This window comes from Equus przewalskii, chromosome 26, assembly GCF_037783145.1.
Source record: "Equus przewalskii isolate Varuska chromosome 26, EquPr2, whole genome shotgun sequence".
NCBI classification, from domain to species: Eukaryota; Metazoa; Chordata; class Mammalia; order Perissodactyla; family Equidae; genus Equus; species Equus przewalskii.
In genome coordinates this window covers 33,946,384-33,970,217 of record NC_091856.1, presented here as the reverse complement: position 1 = coordinate 33,970,217, position 23,834 = coordinate 33,946,384, and the positions used below count along the sequence as shown (strand labels likewise).

At 53.8% G+C, this 23,834-nt stretch overlaps 3 protein-coding genes and 1 pseudogene across 13 annotated transcripts in view; 2 read left to right on the top strand and 2 right to left on the bottom strand.

Moving 5' to 3' along the window:
* PRRT1B (proline rich transmembrane protein 1B) overlaps positions 1–16,177 on the bottom strand; it is a 23,049-nt gene extending 6,872 nt beyond the window's left edge. Inside the window, exons 1-2 of one of the 2 annotated variants that reach the window (XM_070595375.1) lie at positions 15,116–16,177; positions 9,090–9,177 (exon numbers count right to left, since the gene is read on the bottom strand). In XM_070595375.1, the coding sequence (XP_070451476.1) occupies positions 9,090–9,114 (25 nt within the window). In that variant the 5' untranslated portion in view covers positions 9,115–9,177; positions 15,116–16,177. Of the gene's footprint in view, positions 1–7,027; positions 7,343–9,089; positions 9,178–15,115 lie in introns of those variants that run through there. The other variant, XM_070595376.1, reaches the window with a different exon arrangement.
* Positions 14,239–15,002, top strand: LOC103553651 (large ribosomal subunit protein eL15-like; annotated as a pseudogene).
* Positions 15,940–22,395, top strand: UCK1 (uridine-cytidine kinase 1). Of its 3 annotated transcripts, XR_011533363.1 has the most exons (8): positions 16,112–16,472; positions 16,925–17,084; positions 17,983–18,079; positions 18,308–18,450; positions 18,544–18,638; positions 20,012–20,177; positions 20,547–20,595; positions 21,107–22,395. XR_011533363.1 is itself a non-coding variant. In XM_070595374.1 (7 exons), the coding sequence occupies exons 1-7, from the start codon at positions 16,365–16,367 to the stop codon at positions 21,286–21,288; spliced, it is 834 nt and encodes a 277-aa protein (XP_070451475.1). In that variant the 5' UTR covers positions 15,940–16,364; the 3' UTR covers positions 21,289–22,395. The 3 variants fall into 3 exon arrangements, 2 of the variants coding, with proteins under 2 accessions (XP_070451475.1, XP_070451474.1); XM_070595374.1 differs by lacking the exon at positions 20,012–20,177 and having other exon boundaries at positions 15,940–16,472; XM_070595373.1 differs by lacking the exon at positions 20,012–20,177 and having other exon boundaries at positions 18,544–18,722.
* Positions 22,386–23,834, bottom strand: part of POMT1 (protein O-mannosyltransferase 1) — a 17,687-nt gene continuing 16,238 nt past the window's right edge. For all 8 annotated transcript variants that reach the window (XR_011533360.1, XR_011533361.1, XM_070595367.1 and 5 more), the window contains exon 20: positions 22,386–23,242. Coding sequence is in view for 6 of the 8 variants with exons in the window: in XM_070595367.1 (XP_070451468.1) it covers positions 23,065–23,242 (178 nt within the window). In the remaining 2 variants the exon portion in view is untranslated. The remainder of the gene's footprint in view (positions 23,243–23,834) is intronic.

Sequence of the window (23,834 nt, the reverse complement as noted above, 5' to 3'; positions counted from 1 at the left end):
TCAGCAAAATGTGGTCCATCCATACCATGGAGTATTACCCAACCTTGAAAAGGAAGGAAATTCTGACACCTGCTACAACGTGGAGGAACCTTAAGGACATCACGCTAAGTAAAATAAGCCAGTCACAAAAAGACAACCACTGCATGATTCCACTGATATGAGGTCCTCAGAGTAGTCAAACTCCTAGAGACAGAGAAGAACGGTGGTTACCAAGAGCTGAGGGGAGGGGGAATGGGAAGTCATCGTTTAAGGGGTTTAGAGTTTCAGTTTGGGAAGAAAAGAGTTCTGGAGATGGATGGTGGTGATGCTTGCACAACAATGTGAATGTGTTTAGTACCCCTGAACTTAAAAATGGTTAAGATGGCAAATTTTAGGTTATGCGTATTTTACAACAATTTAAAAAATTACCAAAACACCCATATATTATCTCACGCCCCATAGCCGAGTGGTTAAGTTCATGTGCTCTGCTTCAGTGGCCCAGGGTTTCGCCAGTTCGAAATCCTGGTCCCAGACATGGCACTGCTCATCAGGCCATGCTGAGGTAGTGTCCCATATGCCACAACTTCCTCACAAAAAAAAAAAAGAAAGAAAAGAATGCCAATATTACAGACTTTTTTAAAAATAGAGGAGGCGGGATCACTGCCCAACTCATTTGATGAGACCAGCATAAACCTCATACCAAAACCCAAAAACTTACAAAAAAGGAAAATTACAGACCAATTTCCCTCATGAAGATAAACACAAAAAAACCCTTAATAAAATATTAGCAAATTAAATCCAGCAATATATAAAAACTATATCATGATTAAATAAAATTATGCAAGGTTGGTTCAACATTCAAATATCAGCTTAATTCACCATGTTAACAGAACAAAGAAGAAAAACCATATTATCATTTCAATGGATGTAGAAAAAACATTTGACAAAATCCGACACCCATTAATGGTTAAAAAAGAAACTTCTAGTAAACTAATAATAGTAGAGAATGTCCTCAAATTGATAAAAGGCATCTATAAGAAACCTACAGCTAATCTCATACTTAATGGTAAAGGACTGAACCGTTTCCATCTCCTCCCCAAGATCAGAAGCAAGGTAAGGGTTTCCACTCTCCCACTGCTACTTTACATTGTGCTGGTGGTCTTACCCATAGCAATAGGGCAAAAAAATGAAATAAAAATCATGGAGATTGGAAAAGCAGCAGTAAAACTGTCCTGGTATGCAGATGATGTAACTGTTATGTAGAAAATCCTAGGAAATCTACAACAACTCCTAAAACTAATAAATGGATTTAGTAAGGTCTCAGTTTACAAGATTAATATACAGAATCAATTGTATTCTTATGTACTAGCAGCAAATAATTAGAAAATGAAATTAAATCTAAGATCCCGTTCACAGGAGCACCAAAATAATTGGAAAACACTTAGGAATAAATCTAACCAATGAATTCCAAAGCATCTGCACTGAAAATTACAAAGCATTGCTAAAAGAAACTAAGGAAGTCCTAAATAATGGAAAGATATACTATGTTCATTGACTAGAACACTCAAACTGTTAAGATAACAATTCTCCCCACATTCATCTACAGAGTCATTGTAATCACAGTCAAAATTCCGCCAGGCTTTTTTTAAAATGTAGAAAGTGACGGGCTAATTATAAAATTTTTATATGAAAATGCAAAGCACCTAGAACAACCAAAACAATTTTTAAAAGAAGAACAAAATTGGAGGACTCTACCTGCTTGCAAGACTTACTATAAATCTACAATAAACCATTCAGTTCATTACTGATGAAAGGACAGACACACACATCAATGGAGCATTAAAATATTACAGTACGGAAATAGACACACGCATATTTGGTCACTTGATTTTTGTCCAAAGGTTCTAAGGCAATTCACTGGGGAAAGTCTTTTTAATAATTAGCATAGGATCAACTGGTTATCTGTGTGGAAAAAAGTGAATATTGACTCTTTCCTCAACATATACAGAAATTAACTCACAAACCCAAATGTTACATCTAAAACTATGAAACTTCTAGAAAAAACATAGGAGAGTATCTTCATGTCCTTAGGATAGATAGGTAAAGATTTCTTATATATAACACCAAAAGTATGATCCATGAGAGACAAAATTCATAAACTGGACTTCAAAAATAAGAAACTTTTCCTCCTCAAAAGACACTACTAAGAAAATACAAAAGCAAGTCACAGTGGGGGAAAATATTCACGACACATGTCTCAGACAAAGGAGTGTATCAACAAGGCGGGAGAGCTCTCACGACCCAGTCGTAAGTCAGACACCCCAAGGAGAAAGTGGACAAAATATCTGTAAACACTTCACCAAAGTAGCTATTTGAATAGCCAATAAGCACAGAAAAAGACACTTAATGTTATTAGTCATCAGAAATGCCATCAAAATTAGAAAAGTCAATTAAAACCACGCGATATCCTCACACACCATTAGATTGGCTAACATTAAAAAACAAACCAACCTGACCTTTGCGAGGTTTGGCAAGTACGTAAACACAGTGGAACTCTGAGACACTGCTAGTGGGAAAGTCAAAGAAAACAACCGCTTTGGAAAACAGTTTGACAGTTTCTTTTCTTTTTTTTTTTTTCTTTTTTTTTGAGGAAGGTTAGCCCTGAACTAACATCTGCTGCCAATCCTCCCCTTTTTGCTGAGGAAGACTGGCCCTGAGCTAACATCCGTGCCCATCTTCCTCTACTTTATATGTGGGACGCCTGCCACAGCATGGTGTGCCAAGCAGTGCCATGTCTGAACCCAGCATCCAAACCGGTGAACCCCGGGCCACCAAAGTGGAACGTGCGACTTTAACCGCTGTGCCACCGGGGCGGCCCCTGACAGTCTCTTAAAAAGTTATATATCTACCGTATGAGGCAGCTATTCCACTCGTAGGCATTTACCCCAGAGAAATCAAAACCTAAGACCACGCAAGCCTTGTACACAGATGTTTACAGCAGCTCTGTTTCTAACAGCCCCAAAGTCCGCAGACAGGAGAATGGGGAAAGCGGTTGGGCTCCAGCCACGCGAAGGAATGTGTCCACGGTAGGCAGCCTCCACAGGGGCCCAGTGAGCCCTGCCTCCTGCTGTGAAATCCTCTCCCCCTGAGTGGGGCCTGGACTTCATGACTTGCTAATGAAGAGAATATGGCAGAAAACGTGGGATGTCGCTTCTGAGATTTGGTTTTTCAAAGACTGTGGCTTCTTCTCAGTCGCCCTCCCCCTCTCTCGCCGTGTCCTCTCTCTGCCTCTGGTAACTCCGAGAGGAAGCACGCCCTCGTGTTGTGAGCGGCCCTGTGGAGAGCCCGCGTGGCATCGCATGGCACCGAGACCCTGGGTCTAAGAGCCCGCATGGAACTGAGACCCCACGGCTGACAGCACGAGGGACTGAAACCTGCCAAGGAGCAGGGGAGCGAGTCTGGAAGCAGCCCCGTCAGCCTCCACTGAGACTCGGGGCGCCCGCATCCTGGCTGATGGCTTCACTGCAACCTCCTGAGAAACCTCAAGCCACAGGCCCCCCACTAAGCCCCACCCAACTCCCGACCCACAGAAACTGTGGGGTCCTAAATGTTTGCTGTTTTCAGCCTAAATGTTTAGAGTAATTTGTTCTGCAGTAACAGATAACAGACGCAACTATGAGCAAAAAGGAATCAACTCTTGATACACAGAACACAGACGACTCTCTAAATCACGATGCCGAGCAAAAGAAGCCAGCCAAAAAGATGGTGCGTGCTACACGATTCCGTGTAGAGGAAATTCTAGAAAATGCAACCCAGAGGGACAGAAAGCCAGTCAACGGTTGGCGAGGATGGGGTGGAGGCAGGGATTACGAAGGGCACGAAGAAACTCTTGGGGGTGATAAAGAGGTTTGTTTTGAGGTGGGGATAGCTTGACAGATGCGTAATATGTCAAAACTGATCAAAATGCACATTTTAAATATGGGCAGTTTGGTGTACTTCAATTACACCCCAAGTAAAGTCAAAACGTTCTCTAATAAAATTCTGAAAGCACTTGCCCGTTGGGGCTTGCTCTCTCTTGTTGCTGGGAGGCGTTCGGCCACCATTGTGAGGGAGCCAAACTAGCCTGCTGGACAAGCCACAAGGAGAATGGGGGCTCCCAGCCAACAGCTCGCCAGTCCCCAGACCACCCCACCCCAGGGAGCTGGCTCTGACAAGCAGAAGCACCCAGCCGACCTACAGAGTCCAGAGAAATAATAAATGCTTGTTGCTCTAAGCTGCCCAGTTTGGGGTTGTTTTGTTACACGGCAATAGCCAATTGATAAGTGATTCAGAAAGTCTCCCCCAGCAGCCAGTGCCAGGGGCATTGAAGTGACCAGCATGAGGGCAGCAGCGGGGGAAGGAGGCCAGGGCTGAATAAACAGAGACAATGGCCTGCGCCAGAATGGAGGCAGAGGGCAGGAAGGGCTGTGGACAAGCAGATGGGCGGGTTGCACTGAGGAGGGGCACCGGGCCTGACAGCATGTGCGGGGGAGGAGGGGAGGGAGTTGTCCTGAGCAATAGGGCAGACGGGACCTCTTTTACATCCTCCCTCAGGGCCCAGGGCAGAGCTGGGCAGCTGGATCCGGGCTGGGGTTCCGTGTCACAGTCAGGGGCTGGAGCTCTGGGGCGAGGCTGCCTGGGTTGCTTCACCCACCTGGGCCTCCTCGCTTTCCTCGCTTTCCTCATCCTTACCGAGGGGACAATGCCACCTCCTGGGGTGGTGGGGATTAAATGAGCGTCTGTAGGTAAAGTGCCTGGATCACCAAGAGTAGCGCTCAGCTAACACTGGCTGCTGTTATCTGAGGTCAGGAAGGGACTAGAAGAGGAGAAAATGGAAGCGTGTTCAGGCCAGTTTGAGGGAATGTACGAGAAGCAGGGGAAATGGAAGCCAATGAGAAATAAGCTCCTCGCTTAAAGTCAGAAAGTTTTGTGATGATAAAGTCTGGTGCAGAGAGCTGGGTTCTTCCAGGAGGACCCCTATTGGGGGCCTAGGGCTTGCAGATCTGTTGGAGGGTGGGGGAGGTCTAAATATCCCAGGGGGGGGGCGCCCACCAGACCCCAACCCCCTAAGAGGCCTTGTTAGATGCTCTCAGGGTTTCCGGGGCAGCTCCAAGCCCCATCTACCAAGCCAAGGGCTTGAGTTAAAGAATCAAGACAACTACGGAAAGAACAGTGTAGGAAAAGGAGAAGCTGTGTTTGCCGTCTGAGCCAGAGGGTTTTCCCCGCACCCCAGTGCCACTGGCTGACTGACTTGGGATGCTGTCAGCCAAAATCCAGCACCCCTGCTCCACAAAGCCCCAAACCACCCCCTGAACAGGTGACTACACAAAGGCACCCAGCCAGCCGAGCATGAAGCCCTCACATTTTTATGGAGCACCTGTTACGGGCCAGCGCTCTAGGCTCGGGAATACAATTTTGTACACAAACACTATGAAAACACCATGGTTTCAGCGGGTTCGGGTGCCTGTGGGGCTGGCAAGTGGATGATGTCCCAGTAAATGGTAATGACAGTGCCATGAACAGCAGCTACCACCAGTAAGCACTTAGCAGGCGCCAGGCTCTTCGGGCACAGACATTACACCTGCATTTACATGGGACCAGCACTGCCCACACGTGAACTCTGGCGGTGTGACCTTACAGGCACATCACTTAAACTCTCCATGCCTCCTTTTCTTCATCTGTAAAATGAGGATAATATTAGTAACAATCACTGAAAAACAACAGCCGTGAACAATGACCGGCTCCGTTCTGAGAACTTTGTTACAGCGCCTCAGGGCACCCTCAGGTGCGCTTTTGTTTCCATTATCCCCATTTCAGAGATGCGAGAACCGAGGCTCCCAGCAGGTAACCTGAGCCTTCGCCAGCGGATCCACCCGAGACCGGCCCCTCCGGGATGCTGGCACGGAAGGCCCTGCCCCAGTTATCATAACAAAAACCGCAGCTTCCCGGGGCCGCCAGGGCAAATACCTGGCCCGATCGCGCGGAGATAGGCTGCAGAGTAAATAAATTTGCTGGCGGGGCTGTCGCCTGTGGCCTCTGGTTCTCGAGTTCTCGACACCCGAGCCTCCGCGGGACTTTGCAGCTAGGAAGGGGGGCCGGGAGGTGGGGTGGGGTGGGGCGGTGCTCAGGGTCTGGGGACGTCCGGGGGGTCGGGGGTGGTGGCGGCGGGTACAGCCAGGCCCGGCCCCGCCCCTCTTCGCCGCGGCATCCCCTGGGAGCTGGCGGCAGAAATCTAGGTGCGCCCCGCCCGCCCCAGGTTCCCGTGGGGGGGCCAGCCAGGACTGCACGGCCCGTGGTCCGGTCCCGCTGCCACCTCGGCTCCTCCCGCCAGCCTGGGACTCCCGAGGGCAGGGATGGGGAGGTCTCCGTTCCCCGGCCCCCGCCATCCCCCTCCGGTGGCTGGTGGCGGTGGGGGCCGTTGGAGTTCCTTGCAAGTCTTTCCGCGCCCCAACCCTTGTCTGCCCATCTCTCCAGCTCGCTCCCCCCACCCCGCCCCACCCCACTCCACCTCTGTGGGTCCCGGATTCAGTCTGTGGAGTCTCCTCCGGGCTCTATCTCCCTCCCTGGGCCCTTTCTCTGTCCCCCCTGCCAGGGTCGCCCCCTGCCCCCCGCTCTAAGGACTTCAGCCCGACCGGAGGGGTGAACAAAGTCACCAGAGCCAGGACGGGGCGCGGGGGAAGGAAGCGGAAAATGCCCCCCAAACCGCCGCTGCTCAGACACCTGCTGCCCCTCCCCAGCTCTCCCGCGGGGGCGCCCACAGAGCCCGAGGGGGGCACGGCCAAAGCTGCCTGAACTTTCCACGGCAGCCTCCTGGTTCCCCCAGTTCTGGGGCGGGGCGGGGGACAGAGGTGTCCCAGGGCAGGGCCAGGTCGGGACCCCGCGGAGAGAGCCTCGGAGCCCAGGCCGGGCCGTCCCCGTCTCGCCCGCCCCTCCGCCCGCAGCCGGGAGCCCGGACCCCCGGGAGCCCGGGCCGGGGGCGCGCCGCGCGCATCGGGGCCGCCGCGCCTACCTGCCTCCATGGCGCGAGCCGGCGGCGGGCTGCGAGCTGCGGGCTGCAGGCGGGGGCGCTGTGCCCGGAGCCTCCCGCCGCCGTCGGGCCCCGCTCCGCTTTCGCCGCCGGCTCGGGTTTCCTGGTGCCGGCTCGCGGCCGGTTAATAATTGACCGCCTGCATCGCCCACGGCTGCGTCAACAGGTGGCTCCCCGTGCGCCCCGGCGCTGGCGCCGTCCGCGCCGCTGCGGACCCGCAGGGAAGCAAGGTCGTGGCGGCGATTTTCAGCAGAGCTGTAGCTGAGTTGGAGGCGGGCGGGAGGAGGGAAGCAGGGCGGGCTTGGGACCTGGGAAAGGGCAGCGGTATGAATGCAAATACCCACAGGGGCCAGGAAGGCCCGTGGGAGGCAATAAAGGAGTGGTGGGGACCCGGGCGAACGGCAGAACACAGCCGACCGTATTTGTGGCCAACAAGGACCGCGGGGAATCATGGTTGCCGAATCTTCCTTTTAATTTTTCCCAGCAAGGGAAGCTAGAAATGCAGATTTCCATGTGAAATCTCCTGAGTTTTAAGACAATGTGAGTGAGGCTTCCATTCCCTGAAACTTGCCAGAAGCAGGTCTCAGTCCAAACACCTACCTAGAAATGCTAGATAGGCCACCCCAGCATGCGGGGCATCTTCTCAAAGTCATAGCTGAGCTCCCTAGATAGCAAGTGAAATCCCCAGGAGCCAAGGAAGAGGGTGGGACTGACCCTGGAGGGAATCGGCAGCCCCGGGGGCTGTGCACTGTGCTGGGCTGGTGGGCTCAGTGGCTCAGTTTGAGTTTGACACCCAGATGTGGACAGGAGATGAAGCCTTGGGTCTGTGGAGCAGGGAGCTGGAATGAAGAGAGAACAGAAATAAAGTCCGCCTGCGGCTCATGGAGCTGACAAGGAAGCCGGTCCGACCCAGCCTAGGTTCTGGATGAGGAAATAAATTCTGCCCGGGAGCTGTGACCACAGGCTGTCCCTCACACGGGTTTGGGGTTTGAATTCAGCCTATCCATGTGGCCCAGAAACCCCTACACTAAAAATTGACGTTGAGGGGCCGGCCCAGTGGCGTAGCGCTTAAGTGCGCATGTTCCGCTTCCGCAGCCTGGGGATCGCCTGTTCGGATCCCGGGTGCGGACATGGCACCACTTGGCAAGCCATGCTGTGGTAGGCGTCCCACATATAAAGTAGAGGAAGATGGGCATGGATGTTAGCTCAGAGCCAGTCTTCCTCAGCAAAAAGAGGAGGATTAGCAGCAGTTAGCTCAGGGCTAATCTTCCTCAAAAAAAAAAAAAAAAAAAAAATTGACGTTGGAAAAAAAAACCACTCCAGGAAAGCACTCTGGGATTCATCCAAAGCAAAAGTAAAACCATTCTGTGGGACACAGTCCCCATCCAAGCTGAGAAGGTTCTCACAGAAGAGGCGCCCTTGAACACGAGCCCACAGTCCCCGATGGCAAAGCGCTCCATGGTGAGCGAGAGTCTGCAGCCACGACAACAGCAAGACGGGATACAGGCTCGATCAGGATCCAACCAGAAAAGACAAACCACCAGGTGCATTTGAAATAGAGGAAATTTGACACAGAGAGCCGGCTTTGGAGGTGACAGAAGAGACAAAGCTGACCAGAGAAGAGTGGAACAGCCCGGGGGGGGGGGGGGGGGGGAGCATGCGGAGGAAGGTGTGACTGAGCGACACCCGAGGTCGGGAGGGCAGGAGTGGTCCACCCCACAGGTGCCTGCAACAGGGGCTGCATTGTTTGAAAGGGATTTAAAGACAATAGTAAAAGTGACTAAAGGTTGGTCTGCTTTTCATCACCGTGTGACAGTAATTCTATACAATGTCAGTGACAGAATACTCCATCCTGAAAACAATATTTTGTTGGTCTACATTCTAAACAGTTGCTGCAGTTATTGCTGGCTCACAGAAAGGCAGCAGCTAGGCCTTCCCCTCGAGGCAGAAGACGAGCAGAATCCTCTCCCGGCCAAGAGAAAAGAGGAAGATATAGAAATATCAGGCTTTCTTCAGTGAAAATACCCAGCCAGATCAACCTCACCTTGACGCTTGGAATTTCTGACCATCTTGCTAGTCCCCTGCTCTTAAGTATCAACCGAGAGACCAGGATCACCCACTGCGGTTCTCCCCTGAAAGAGACAAATAAACAAACAAATGGAAGAAAGTAACTATGAGGAAACATGATGCCGGGGAAGAAAACTTTCTAAAAAAAATGCTCTTTAGTATCCTCAGAGGGATTTGAGGAGACATTCAAGAAACAAGAACAGGACACTCCAAAAAAGGAACAGTCATCAAACAAAACAAAAAAGCTCTCGAGAATTAAAAAGTTGACAGCAGAAATGAAAAACACTGAGGAGATTCATTCAGGGAGAAGAAATGTCAGATCAGGCTGAAACATGGCTCTACACAAAGAAGGGAAGAGTGCTGGAAATGGAAAGCTCAAAGCAAACTAAAATGGAAAATGCCCCAGTCTGTAATTGTGCTAAAAGGTAACAACAAACTAAAGCCAAAAAACAGCAATACTCTGTATGCTTACGGCACATTTAAAAGTAAACTGTAGGACAGTAATAGCAATAGCACAAAGGATGGGAGGGAAGAATTGGGACTACACTGCTTATACGACATGTAAAAAAAGTCCACCACATGGGAGCATTAGAATATCACTTGAAGGTAAACTCTGATTAGTTAAATAAGTATACTGTAAACACTATGGCAACCAGTAGTTTTTTTTAAAAAGAGGTATAAATAATAAGTCAATAGAAGAGATAAATAGAACCATTAAAATGCTCAACTAACCCAACAGGAAGCAGAAAAAGAGGAAAAGTGAAACAAATTACAGATGGAACAAATGAAAAACAGCAAGGCTAGGACTACAGTGAGGCAAGCGAGGCCCCTAAGTACAAAATGTAAGGGGGACTAGCCTTTAGGGTGGTGCAAGCACAGAGTTCAGCACTTGCATGAACATGAGAGTAAACACCTTTTAAACTTTTGTACCCTAGACATCTTGCTTCCCCTAGTCCTGATCTTGGAAAAGAGCTGGAAAGATGGTAGAATGTAATCCAACCATTTCAATCATCACATTAAATATGAATGGTCTAAATACACCAGCTGAAAAACAGAGATTGCCAGATTAGATAAAAAAGTAAGAACCAACTATATGTTGTCTACAAGAAACTCAGTCAAATAGAAGGACATAGATAGCTTAAACGTAAAATGATGGAGAAAGACACACTGTGCAGACACTAACCAAAAGAAATCAAGGCTAACAGCACTAGTAACACATAGGACATCACGTACACCTGGCGAGATGCCCTGGGAGGGGCACCTGTCATCTGTGCTCCCGCTCCCAAGAACAGATAGACACAGGAGGAAACCTCAGACAAACCCAGAGTGAGGAGAACGCTGAACAACATTTTGCTGTCTTTACTTTCCACACTTAGAATTTTCATTTGGTTCTTTTAAAATCTACACATTTTTCATAATGTCTTTCCTGTTGTTTTGTACTCTATTCCATGTGCTTTCTCTTCAAAGCACTTTTAAAACTTTTTATTTGAAAATGATTTCAAACTCAGAGAAAAGTTGCAAGAATGGAACAAATGACCCAATAATGTCTTTTCTAGCATATTTTTGGCCAGTATAGAACCTAGTCTAGGATATATGTTGCAGTTAGTTGTCATGTCTTCAAAGACTTTTATACACCTTTTTTTTTTAAAGATTTTATTTTCCCTTTTTCTCCCCAAAGCCCCTGAGTACATAGTTGTATATTTTTAGTCCTAGGTCCTTCTAGTTGTGGCATGTGGGATGCCACCTCAGCACGGCTTGATGAGCGGTGCCATGTCCGCGCCCAGGATCCGAACCAGTGAAACCCTGGGCCACCAAAGCAGAGCGTGCAAACTTAACCACTCGGCCACAGGGCCCGCCCCAATACACCTATTTTAAAATCCTTCCTGGGGCTGGCCCCGTGGCCGAGTGGTTAAGTTCGCGCGTTCTGCTGCAGGCGGCCCAGTGTTTCTTCAGTTCGAATCCTGGGTGCGGACATGGCACCGCTCATCAAGCCACGCTGAGGCGGCGTCCCACATGCCACAACTAGAAGGACCCACGACTAAGAATATACAACTATGTATGGGAGGGCTTTGGGGAGAAGAAGGGAAAATAAAAAAAAAATTTTTTTAAATCTTTAAAATCCTTCCTAAACTGGCGCATCATCTCTAGTTTCCAGATTCAGCCCATCTGCCACCCCTGTTGACTAGTCCCAGGTGGCTGGTTTCCTCCCGGCCTTGGTAACCTTGGAGAGTTTGTCTTCAGCAGGAGCTGTCTTCTAAAGGCGCCTGCGTGTGCCACGAGTGTGCCCTGGGATGTGAGACAGTTTTGGATTTGGCTCCTCATGGAAGTCACCGGCTGTGGACCATTTTTCATGTTAGTTTCTCCACTTGGGGTTTCTGCACCACATGGGCAGCCACGTGCAGCACGGGCCCAGGCTTCCACTTGCTCAGGGATGACCCTTTCTCCCCAGAGCCTTCAGTGTGGTGGTTTGCTCCAGTTTCACAAAAGGGCAGTCCCTTCCAGGCTCCAGGGCCAGTTCCAGGACCCCGCTGCCGTGCTCGGGCTGGGCTTTGACTCCCACCCAGAAAGGCACAATCTGGTCCTGCTTCCTTTATGGGCAACTCGGTTTCAACCACTGGCCATAAAGACCTTCCTCAGCCAGGGGCCTGGACGGCGTATTTGCCTTTCTCGTTTGGGGACAGGGAGACCACGCCCTTCTGTGCGGCAGGAGCGCGGATGTGTGCGAATATGGGCGTGTTGGCTTCCTGCACCTGCTGGCTCGGCTGGTGTGACTGGACGGCCATTGGCCACCACAAGCCTTGGGCAAGCCATGTAATCTCTCTGCTCTTCAATTTCCCTATCAGGAAAATAGGATAATAATGGTACCCACATCATAGAGTTTGTTAAAATCAAAAACAAATGGAAAAATTTTTCAGCCTTGAAAATTCCCTGAGCAGACAAAACCAGTTTAGTCACACAAACAAAGCTTGATTTACCTTATTTTGCAACAAGACTAACTTGACCTGGGTCATTTCTTGCTTACGCCTCTGGAAATCATTAGCAAAACTTAAACTGTTTCCCAAAATTGATATGAGGTAACCGCTGACCAATTCCCTATCATTTAAGGAAATCCTAGCTTATAAGTAGTCGCTGTGAAGCACGCACAGTCCCCGCCTCCCCACTGCATTAGCTGCTTTATAACAACGCACCCCAGCCTCATTCCGTGTTTTGGTGTGCGTGCTCCTGCTTCTCGAACTGTCTTTTTGGTGTATGTGCAATAAACTTTCACTAAGTACTTCTTCAGCGATTCGTTGGTTTTACTTCTGCTATTTCTGAACTTTTGACGGGCTGTCCCGAGGCTTTACTGCTATTCGAGATATGTGGCCAACCTTGTTACACTTCACGCTATCTAGCCACAGCCTTATCGGACCCAGAGAGCAAACACCAGAATACAAGGCCATGGTTTTCCCTGGGTGAGGGGTTACGCGTGATTTCAGTTTTATTAGTGTGTGTGCATTTCTGCAACGAGCATGGGTTACTTCTGTGATTAGGAAAATGGCTATAGATGCTACTTAAAACGTCAGGCACCTGGAGACTCAAAGAGCTGAGTGGCAGCCGTGTTCAACAAAAGCTTAAAGATGGGATTGGAATGAACTGACATTCTGCAGGCGGTTGGGCTGGCTAAGGGAACGAGGAGGAGGGCAGCCCTGGAGAGCTGTGTTTCCTGTGCTCACGTGAACTCGACGGGGTGGGGCTGGTGAAGACAGGAGCGGAGAATTCCAGAGGGGAGTCACTGGTCATTCGTGCAAGTTCTGCCTCACTGGTTCTGAGAAACCCAAACCCCAAGAGCTACGAGTCTCAGCCCCACGCCTCATTCTGTAACAATAAATGCTTACTGTGCATGGCAGAGAGACTCGGCGGAACAAGCCAGCCACGGCCCTGGCCTCACGGGGCTTCTGCTCTCCTGACAAACACAGAGGAGGTGATTGCAGAACCTACAACATAACTGAGCTGAGTTAGGTGCTTTCCTGAAATTCCAGGGGCCGGTGAGTACCCAGACGAGACTGGCCTGGCCCAGCTGGGGAGGGGCCGGAGTGTCTTCCTTAAAGGATGCTGGGCAGAGGATCCTGGGGGAAGGCTGCCCAGGCTTGGTGGGAGGGTGCGAGAGTTAGATAAGAGGGGGCAGGGATGGGTTGGTTTGCAGATGAAAGAGGTGCTCCCTTTGCTATCACTAAGAGTTGGGCAAGCCTCAGGAAGGGGAGGGTCTGTCAGGCCCCCAAATGCCAGAGCATCAAGAATACAAACCATAAGAAGGGGCTGCCCCGTGGCCGAGCCGTTAAGTTCGCTCTGCTTCAGCGGCCCAGGGTTTCATGGGTTTGGATCCTGGGCGTGGACATGGCACTGCTCATCAGGCCACGCTGAGGCGGCGTCCCACATGCCACAACTAGAAGGATCCACAACAACTAGAATATACACCTATGTGCTAGGGGGCTTTGGGGAGAAGAAGAAAAAAAAAACGGAATACAAACAATAAGAAAATATAGTTAATAGAATTGGCCCTGTGATGAATGGATGCCAAACAGACTAACGCAGAACCAACGAAAACACAGAATAGGCGCCTCTCGGGGGCCGGGTCCCGCGCCAGGCCCTTTGGGTGCTCTAGCGTGGAAGCCTCTCCGTGTGAGCTGCGTGTTGCGAGTTTGGCCAAGCCGCTCCATGGTCTTGCTGCCTCGGTATTCATCGTGTTTGGTCAAGTGGCCTGCAGAGACTTTAAACTGACACCAGCCCCTTCACACAGGCGCGTGCCCCGGACAGCAGCCAGCAGAGTCACAAGCAAATGTAAGTTCCAGAGGTGACTTCCCCAACGGCCCTTGGGGGTCAACAGTCTCCCCTGCCCCCAGCGCCTGCCCCTTAGAGCAGACCCCCTGGGGCTTACCAAAACCTGCTCCTTCGGTTTGCATCGACCAGTCCCGCCCAAGCCCAGGAATCCCACAGCATTCTGCTCATGGACCTTATAAAGGCACCTGCCCCAATCCCCTCCACCTTCACCTCCCCGTGTGGCCCCTGGAGGCGTGCGGTTTGCTTCCTCCAGGCCCTGTGAGCAATAAACTTCTCTATTCCAGTTTCTCCGGTGGTCTGTTGTTGAACCTCTGCTCACCATCCAGCACCCTGTGCTCCACTTAAACGCTAATTTTAAAAAGTCAGGCCTTCCCATCTCGCGGCAGCCACCAGGTAAGCCAGGATGGGGGCTCCCAAGTACATCCAGGAGCTGTGGAGGAAGAAGCAGTCAGGCGTAACACGATTTCTTCTCAGGGCGCGGTGCTGGCAGTACCGTCAGCTCTCTCCGCTCCACAGGGCCCCACGCGCCACCCCCCCGCCCCCCAAGCAAGGGCATAGACTGGATACAAGGCCAAGCAAGGTTATGTCATATATCACATTCCTGCACGTCACGCTGGCCACAAACACGAGTTCCTAAGGGTGCCACCTCTGGCAGGCCTGTCCATCATGGTGTTAATGAGCTGAAGTTTGCTCAAAGGCTGCAGTCTGTCGCCAAGGAGCAAGCTAGATGCCGCTGTGGGGCTCTCAGAGTCCCAAACTCTTACTGGGTTGGCGAAGATTCCACATACAAATTCTTTAGAGTTATCCTCACTGATCCATTCCATAAAGCTATCAGAAGAAATCCTGACACCCAAACCTGACACAAGCACAGGGAAACGCAAGGGCTGACACCTGCAGGCCGCGAGAGCGTGGCCTCGGGAGGGGCCACCACACGGTTGGTGGTTCTCACTGTGCAGCCTGGAGAAGGCGCAATACTCTCCAGCTTCACCGTTACCGCTAATGTAAGTAATGTCTGTAAAACTCTCACCCAATAAACAATTCAGGACAGTCAAAAAAAAAAAAAGTGATAACATTCCCCCATTTGGGAAGGAAATGACCACATCACTGCCCAAGGTCACCCAGCAGAGGCAAGGTTTGAACCCAACTCTCACCCCAGAGCCTGACTCCTAACCTTGCCATGCTCACCATGAATGGGTGAATGGACTTTCCTGTTTTGAGCTCCCATGTAAATTGCTCTCAGTTAGACAGTGGTTTTCTCATGCAGATCCAGCTGCCCCTTCATCAGCTTCCCCTTGTCCGGGTCCACAGGGCTCAGGAGGCCCAAGCCCCCTCACATGCCCTCCCCCTAATCAGCAGAAGCTGCCTGTAACCCCTCCTGAGATGGGTTGACACCTCTGAAGTTACAGAAACACGACTTGTTCGACGTTTGCTCGTTACTCTAGTCTCCTGCATCGTATTTCAGCATCATCAAATATTCATGGAGTGCTCACGATGCCTTAGGAGCTAGACGTGCAGAGTCTGACGCCTTGGGGGAAATACACAATTTGAATGGATCAGTATTTGCCTCCTCTGCCAGGCGCCGAGGGTGTAGGTGGAATCAAACAGACCTGGTCTCTGCCTTCCCGGCTCACAGCCCAGCTAGTGCGGGAGTCTGAAAAGTCATCCCATGGGACACCTGCCCACCACGTGCTGGGGAGGTTGGGGAGGGCCGGCACTTGCTGCAGAAGGCAGTGGGGAGGCAATGAAGGCTGCAGCGGGGGAGTGGGTGGGTGACGCGACCCCGGCAGCGTTAGGAAACTCGGGTGGTCCGTGTGGAGGAAGGGCTGGAGCACGGATGAGCCGAGGCAGGGCTAAGGCTGTGCCTGGCGAGAAAGTTCGGACTCGGGTGGTGGAGGCAGGAGCTGAGGGCGCGCTCTCTGGGTGACCGCACAGTAGGCGGCAACGCCGGTTCCGGGTTCCGACCCCAGTCACCGGGCTCAGGGTCTGCCTTGCCGGCGCTGGCACTGGTCCTCCCGGCCAGGCCCCGCAGTCCCGGGGGCTCATCCACGAAGGCCCCATGCACCGGAGGTGCATGAAGGGAAACTTCCCGACCACAGGCCTCTGCTGAGGAGGCCGCCAGATATCTGGAGACTCTCGCAGCCGGTGGCGATATCGAGCGACTTTTCTTTTCGGCAGCAAATACGAGGCGCGACCGGCAGCATGCCAAGCGGCCTCCGTATACCCCAGGGACAGGGGCCCTGGCCGCGCATGCGCGGCGCCCTCGGACTACAACTCCCGCCGCGCCACGCGCCGCCCCGCCCCCCGCCGCGCCACGCGCCTCCCGGAAGTGGAGCTCCGGGGGGCGTCTCCCACCTCTGCGCGGGGGGGGGGTGGGCCGGTTTGTTTGGGGAGGCGGCGGGAGCGAGGAACCCGATGCGGGCGAACGGGGCCGGAGATGGCTTCGGCAGGCGGCGGCGACTGCGAGGGCGCCGCGCCCGAGACGGACCGTCCTCACCAGCGGCCCTTCCTAATCGGGGTGAGCGGCGGCACGGCGAGCGGAAAGGTAAGGGGCTGGCGGCCCGGCGGGGCCTGCCGTGTCGCCGCTCACCCCGGCCCCGGGCCCCGGGCGCCCGCCTAGCCTCGGTCCTGAGACGAGACCCCGGGCCCTGGCTGCCCAGGGCCCTCTCCCGGGCGGGGGCGGGGGCGGCGGGGGAAGGGCCGCGGCCGTGGTGGGCCAGGCCTGGGCCGGGCGAGGGGCGCGCCGGCCCTCGGGCTCCCCGCAAGCCTCCCCGCTGGCCTGGCGCCTCGGGCCCCAGGTCCGTGCTGCCCCCGCCGGTGCCCCGCGGCCGTCCCGCCAAGTCCGGCCACACCTGTCGCCGGCCTGCCGGGCAGCCCCTCGGGGCCGTGGGTCGGTGGCTCCAGAAGCCAGCGCCGTGCAGAAACGCTGAGGAAGGGTCCCGTGCCCGAGGCGGGATGGGCGGTTCCAGGCGGGGAATCCTGTTTCTGTATTCCCAGTCAACTGTGTGTGAGAAGATCATGGAGCTGCTGGGACAGAACGAAGTGGACCACCGCCAGCGGAAGTTGGTTATCCTGAGCCAAGACAGCTTCTATAAGGTTCTGACCCCAGAACAGAAGGCCAAGGCCTTGAAGGGACAGTACAATTTTGATCACCCAGGTAGACCACCCGGGGAAGGAGGGCAGGCTGCGGGACTGGGATGGGGAGGCAGAGACCCAGGTGTTCCCTGAAATCTCCCGGGTGGCCCGAGGTGGAGTGGGCTGGGCGGTCAAGTCAGAAGGGCTTTGCCCAGCTCTCTGGGCCCCGGGCAGCCCTGCAGGAGCTGTTGGCTCCCCTGGTTGGCGCTGGTCAGAAAGTCTGCACAGCCGAGGGGCCTTCAGGACCACTGCTCTGCCGCACCATGGTCAGGGAGAAATCCATTCAGCTTCCCACTGTGAGGACCCTCTGCACACACCACTGTCCACAGTGGCCTTTCGTTCCCCCTGCTGTGGGGCAAAGTCCTCGGGAGGCCAGCAGTGGGTAAGCGGGAGCTGGAGGCCTGAAGCTCCGCTTCCTGGTCTGGTCAGGGGCCAGGGGAACAGGTGGACAGGGAGGAGATGAGGGAAGAGCCAGGCTGCCCCTGCCTGCAGCTACTACAAGATTCCACTCTGTGGCTGGCTCCTGTCTTCATTTCTTTCCCAGGGATCCATGGGAAGAAGGCCCAGGAAGTGTCAGTCTCTGGTTATTTCCCAGAAATAGAGAGAAGCAGACACTGATGGACCTCCCTCCCAGTGCTGGCCGATCAGGGAATCCCTGTGTTCAGACTTAGGCTGGGATAGCAGCCTGGGCCGGGCACTGCCTGAGGGCAGCAAGGACAGGTCCATCCTGTGGTTTGTGGGACTGCAGGGGGCTCTGCAAATGTAATCTGCATGGGCAGCTTCCAGTCCCAATGTTCCTTAGGGTCGTTGGTACCACTAGCACCCAGCTGTGGCTGGGTGACCCCAAGGCAGAGGAATTTCCTTCCTGTCCCCAGCACAAGGACACCTGGATTGTCTTGCTTTTTGTTCCACTCCTGCAGATGCTTTTGATAATGATTTGATGCACAGGACTCTGAAAAACATTGTGGAGGGGAGAACTGTCGAGGTCCCAACCTATGATTTTGTGACCCACTCGAGGTAAGCAGGTGGTTTCTAGGGGAGAGGGGCTGGGAGCTGGTGAGGGCGGCCCCTCTGGGCCTTACACAGACCGCCCCACAGCAGGCCCTGCCCCACTGGTTTCTGTGCATACCTCTCTCCCCCACCGTGATCCGTCCCCTCCATGGAGTCGGTGCCTGGGGATCAAAGCTGACTGCGTGGCCCAGAGACTGTCCCCAGCAGGGCCCACTTCCTGGTCTTGCCTCACAGGCTGCCGGAGACCACCGTGGTTTACCCTGCGGACGTGGTCCTGTTTGAGGGCATCTTGGTGTTCTACAGCCAGGAGATCCGGGACATGTTCCACCTGCGCCTCTTTGTGGACACTGACTCCGACGTCAGGCTGTCGAGAAGAGGTAAGGTGGACGCGGGCCAAGGCTGTCTGCCCCTGGCCGAGGCTGGCGATGGCTTCGAGGTCTGAGCGCGCTGCCTTGCTCCTGTTGCTGCAGTGCTCCGAGATGTGCACCGCGGGCGGGACCTGGAGCAGATTCTGACCCAGTACACCACCTTTGTGAAGCCTGCCTTCGAGGAGTTCTGCCTCCCGGTACCTGCCGTCTGCATCCTTGGGAATGCCTGTCCTCCCTTTTCAGAAGGACACGTGGCGCCCGGTCTGAGAGCGCTGACTCAGGAATGGAGAATTTCATTTGTTAGAGCCCAGCCCCCAGGGAGCAGTTCTCAGCTCCACGTGTTCTCTGTGCTTGCCCCTCCTCTGCCTAGAAAAGCCCTAGTTCCCGTGTCTACACCGGCTCCCTGCCTCCTGCTTCAGGCCTTCACCCAGGTCACCTGCCTTCCCAGCATGACCCCGAAGGCCCTCCACTCCCGCCTGTCTGATTTCTGTCTTTCCAGGGCACTTGTGGTCGTCCGACCAGTGCTGTCTTTTGCCTACCTCCCCTCACAGTGATAAACTCCACGAAGACAGAGATTTTTGTCTTCCCTCCAAAAATGGTATCTGGCACGTAGTAGGTGCTTAGTGACTTCATCCACCCCATGTGTTTCTCTGCGCTGCTTCTGGCCGGCACTCTGAGGTCCAGCTGGCTTGCAGAGAGAAGGAATTCACATGTTGTGTGGCCGTCTCCCCCCATCTCACATTTCTAACTAGATGGGACTTGTGGCTCTACTCAAATTGGAGCTTTTTAAAGGGAAGTTGAACAATATTTTGCCTCTTGAAGGTAAAAATCCAGCACAAAAGAACTGGAACCAGGATTTCTGCTTTGGATGAGTAGGACGAATGAGTTTTATCTGCTGCTATTTAAAGAAAACATTTTTATTTTACGTTCTCAAGTTTCTGGGAAATAATTAGAAGAGTAAATTGACCATTTCAGTCTTTCTCTTATTTACAGAAAGACATTTGGCAAAGTAGGTAGTTTGCAGTAAAACTTTGGACTCCAAATCTGACCCGGTGAGCCTGTGTGGAGGCCGCACTGTCCTCGCCCTGAGCGCCGTCCTTGAACTCCCTCCCCCTCCCTTTTGCGTGCGCCCACGTTGCTGGCTGAGCCGAGCACGTCCGTCCCCCATCCCTGCAGTTAAGACCCTCCTCAGCCCTTCTCTGGGCTCCATCTCCTGCCCCGCTCAGCCCACTGTCTGCACCCCACCCCAGTGAGCAAGCCCAGTGCAGGCCAGCCCTGGCGCTCTTGTGCTCAAGTCTTTTGTGGGTCTCCACTGCCTGCAGACACAGCTGTCCCCAGGACTCAGTCCCTACCCCCTCCGTGGCTTGTCTCCTGTGACATGCCTCCTTGGCCTGCATCCACATGCCAGCAGCACCAAATGGTTCACGGGTCTGTCCCTTGGGCAGACCATTTCCTCCTGCTCCTCCCTCCGCTTTGCCCGATTCAGGTCTGTTCCCCCCCAGCAGCATCTGTGTGGGGCCCCTTCTCGGCAGCCCTGCACCTCCTGGTGTCTCTCTCTGCTTGCCCCTAGCCAGGAGAGTACCTGACGGAGTCTGTTCCTCAGCGCGGGAGCATGCGATGGGTGGTGAACAAACGAATGGGAGCAGGGCCTGCAGGGGTCCTTGCCTGCGGCACAGCTCTGTGATCAAAGGATTCAGCACGCGGCGTCCTGTCCTGCTCGCTCCCCCAGGGTTCTCGTAGGTTTCTAATTCCACAGGAATACCATCCTGTGTTGTGGGAGGGCACACACTTCACTTGGCCCAGTGAATTATGCTGTAGGCACAGAGAGCTGGCCCCTATGACAGTGTGCAAGGAAAAGAACAAGCTAAGCGAGCGTTTCAGAGACGCCAGGAGAGAAAGGCAGATTCTTCTGGCCACCTCACTTCTTGGATCGCTGTCTCTCGTGCCTGGTTGATGGGTACCCCACATCTCTACCCTACCCCCCAGTGACAGGCGTCCAAACACCCTTGACTTGCTACCCTGCCATTGCTTCTAGCCTGCAGCAACTTGAAATCCCCTGGGGGCGGTGGGCAGATCCTTACGAGACCCTCCTTTTTGCCTTGCAGACGAAGAAGTATGCCGACGTGATAATCCCGCGAGGGGTTGACAATATGGGTAAGAACCAGGCCTCACGGGCTGCCCTTACCCCTCAGTCAGCATCCCCGAGCCACAGAGCAGGCACTGCCCCAGCCGAGCACGGTTCCTGAGGACCCCCGATGCAGAAGGCCTGTCCGCGTACATTTGTGGCACAGGTTTCAGACATACTTATGTCAATTATATCTCAGTAAAACTGGTGGAAAAAGTCCATATGTATTGAAAACTATTTGACAAGGAGTTGTTAGCAGAAAGTATTTTAACTGGGCTCTTAGTTAACAGAAACCCTCAGAGACCAAGCCAGTAAGTTTTACTGTGCTCATTTTTGTGTCTGCTGAGACTTGGCACCAGACAGATGCCTCCATGGAAAGACCTGTGCTTCCCAAGTGACCGCGGGCTTTCAGTGAGTGGGCAGCCCTCCTGGCCAGGGCCACTGCGGGGAGGCGCCGCCAGTCAGCCACAGCAGCCCTCTCGCTGGCCTCGGCCATGGGGGCCAGTGGCAGCTAACCCCGCTCTTGTCTCTTTGCTTCAGTTGCCATCAACCTGATTGTGCAGCACATCCAGGACATCCTGAACGGTGACATCTGCAAATGGCACCGCGGAGCATCCAACGGGCGGAGCTACAAGAGGACCTTTCCGGAGCCTGGGGCCCACCCAGGGGTGCTGAGCTCTGGCAAGCGCTCACACTTGGAGTCCAGCAGCAGGCCCCACTGAGGAGTGGGTGCTCAGCCTCCCAGGCGGGGCCCGGACATGGCTTCAGGGTCTGGACCTGGACGTGCCTGCCTGCCCCTGAAAATGCAGTCACCGCTCCCTCTCAGCGGGCGGCACGGGGGTGGTGCTGGGATCGAGCGCCCCACACCCTCGCGGGGAGCTGGGCATGTCCACACTGAGTTTGGCGGGACACTGGCAGGCGCTCCTGATGGCGTCACCTGCTTCCTCACTTTGGGGGGATGAGTCTCTAGGTTGCTGAGAAGAGCCACAGTGTGTGGCAGGCCTGTGACACTCGCGTCCAGGAGGGACGTGAGGCACGTGTTTGGGGAACACTGAGGAGACAGCCGGGACGCTGGCTGTGCTGGGGTGTTCCTGACAGCGAACCGCAGTGAGAGCTGCTTTATCTAGTACGATCTGGTTCACACGCACTTACAACCGAAACAAAGGTTTGAAGAGATGATACTTTCCCTTTTCACGTTATACATCCAAATGTTTTCTGTTTTATTCTATTTCATAACATCGTTCTAGTTGTGACCTGTTAACCCAATTTCGTGACCCGCCAGTGGGCTGGGATCCAGGCACCCTGACGTGAGGGGCCACATAGTCACGTTTCCTTCCTCCTGGCCTGCGCGGGTCGGGCAGGAGCCTTGGGATCAGCGTTTCTTAACCAGCACCAAGCACACACGTGGGGCCCCCGCGGGCGGGGCAGAAGGCGGGCTGGCGCGCACAGCGTCCACAGTCCTACCCAGGACCCCCAAGTGCAAGGTGCTGTCTGGGCAGGTGGTCCCTCAGGTGGCCCTGGGCCAAGTGCAGGGTGTATGCTGGAATGGAGGGGCGGAAGCAGACGCTGCTGCCCAAAGCCAGCCAGTCCCTGCACCCCCCAGGCCCACAGCCACAAGCACCCCTGCTCTGCCCACCTGACTCTAAAAGCGCCCCTTCCCCTTGCCATTGGCCACCTGCATGGGCACTCTGGTTTCCTCACCGAGTAGCAACTAGTTACACGAGACGACTGAGCTCCATGGCTGGATTCTGACTATGTGACAATTTTGTCAGGCTTATTGTCCCCTTTTGGAAAGAGAGTCAATAAATAACACCAAACATGGGTGCCAATTTGTCCCTTTTTAATTACATTAAAAAGCAAATTCAGGACACGGAGATGCATGGATGACACAACCTAGACTGCTGAAGATGCAGCCCACTCGCACACGTCAGCAGTCTCCTGCAGGGGGTCTCAGCAGCGGTGAGGACTGACACGGGCTTCTCAGTGCCCAGAGGGTCCCACGTCTGCCTCAGCAAAGGCTCGTCGTTCCAGTAGCTTATGTGACACTGACCTGCTCAGGGCGATTCCTTAAGGCCTCACTGGGGACAGGCCAGCGGGTGCTTGGGAGGGAGGCCCAGGCCTGTTGGTCGCACTCACACCCGCATCGGTCAGCTAGGCGGGGACCGCGTCTGCTTCAGCCCTAACACCCTGTCGCTGCCAGCCCCCCGCCTGCCTTGCCGTCTCCATCACAAGTCCCACACCAGCCACTCAACACTCAATGTGTCCTCAGCTCTTAGGAGATGGACGCGGAGGGCATGTTTTGTTGCCTGGAAGAATTAGACTGCTCAGGATGAGGTGCTCATCAGAGAGCTGTTTCAAGAATGAAACCAGAACAGAATCCTTGCCGAGCCTGGCCAGTCTCCACCAAGCTTAGAGCCACTCTGCTTGTCAAAAATAAATACAAAAGATGGTTCTACCTGTCCTGACCCCAGCCCACGCGTCCTTCCCTGGCTTGTGTCCTACTGGTGTTTTCGGATCAAGATGTCCCAGCTCTCTTTCCAGCGAAGTGCCCTGAGTTCGCCAGGTGAGAGCGACTTGTCCCCATAGGTCAGTGGGCGCAGTGTGTTGAACACGTGGCAGGCGCAGGAGTACCACGCCACCACTAGGGCACTGAAGAGGCTCCTCTGGAGCTGGGACCTGCGGTGCCAGAGCAGAGCGTGGCAGGGCGGGAGGCTGGCTCCTCCCTGGGACTTCTCCCCCGCACGTCCTCTCAGCATCTGTCATGCACTCAGTCACCTACCCCAGCCTTTCTGTTCCTCCCACCCTGCTTGTCACCAGCCCTTATTGCACCCTGTCCACTGCACGGAGATGACCCTCCTCCCTCCTCTGCTTCTGGAATCTCCCCAGCTTTTGCTCCATCTAAACTTGGATGTCAGAGTATTGTCCCGAAGCCCAGTACAGTCACATCACAGCCCTCCTGAGATGCCCTGAGGCCCCTGACTACCCAAAACAGTCCACGCCCTTTGCTCTGCTTCCCAGAGCTGTCTGGTTCGTCCCTGCCCCACACCATGAGAGCCGGTCAATGACCACTGGCTGTTCCAGAACACAAGGCTGCCCCCTGTCCCTGGCCTTTGCTCCTGGTGTTCTCCAGGCCACAAACATCCCTCCTGGTCCCCATCCACATCGGTTGCTTTCGTCTGCCAGCCGGCCTGAGCCTTGTCCTCTGAACCCTGTGGCACCTTGTCTACGCCTCTTTTGTGATCTTAACCCATTCCACGTCACACTGGAA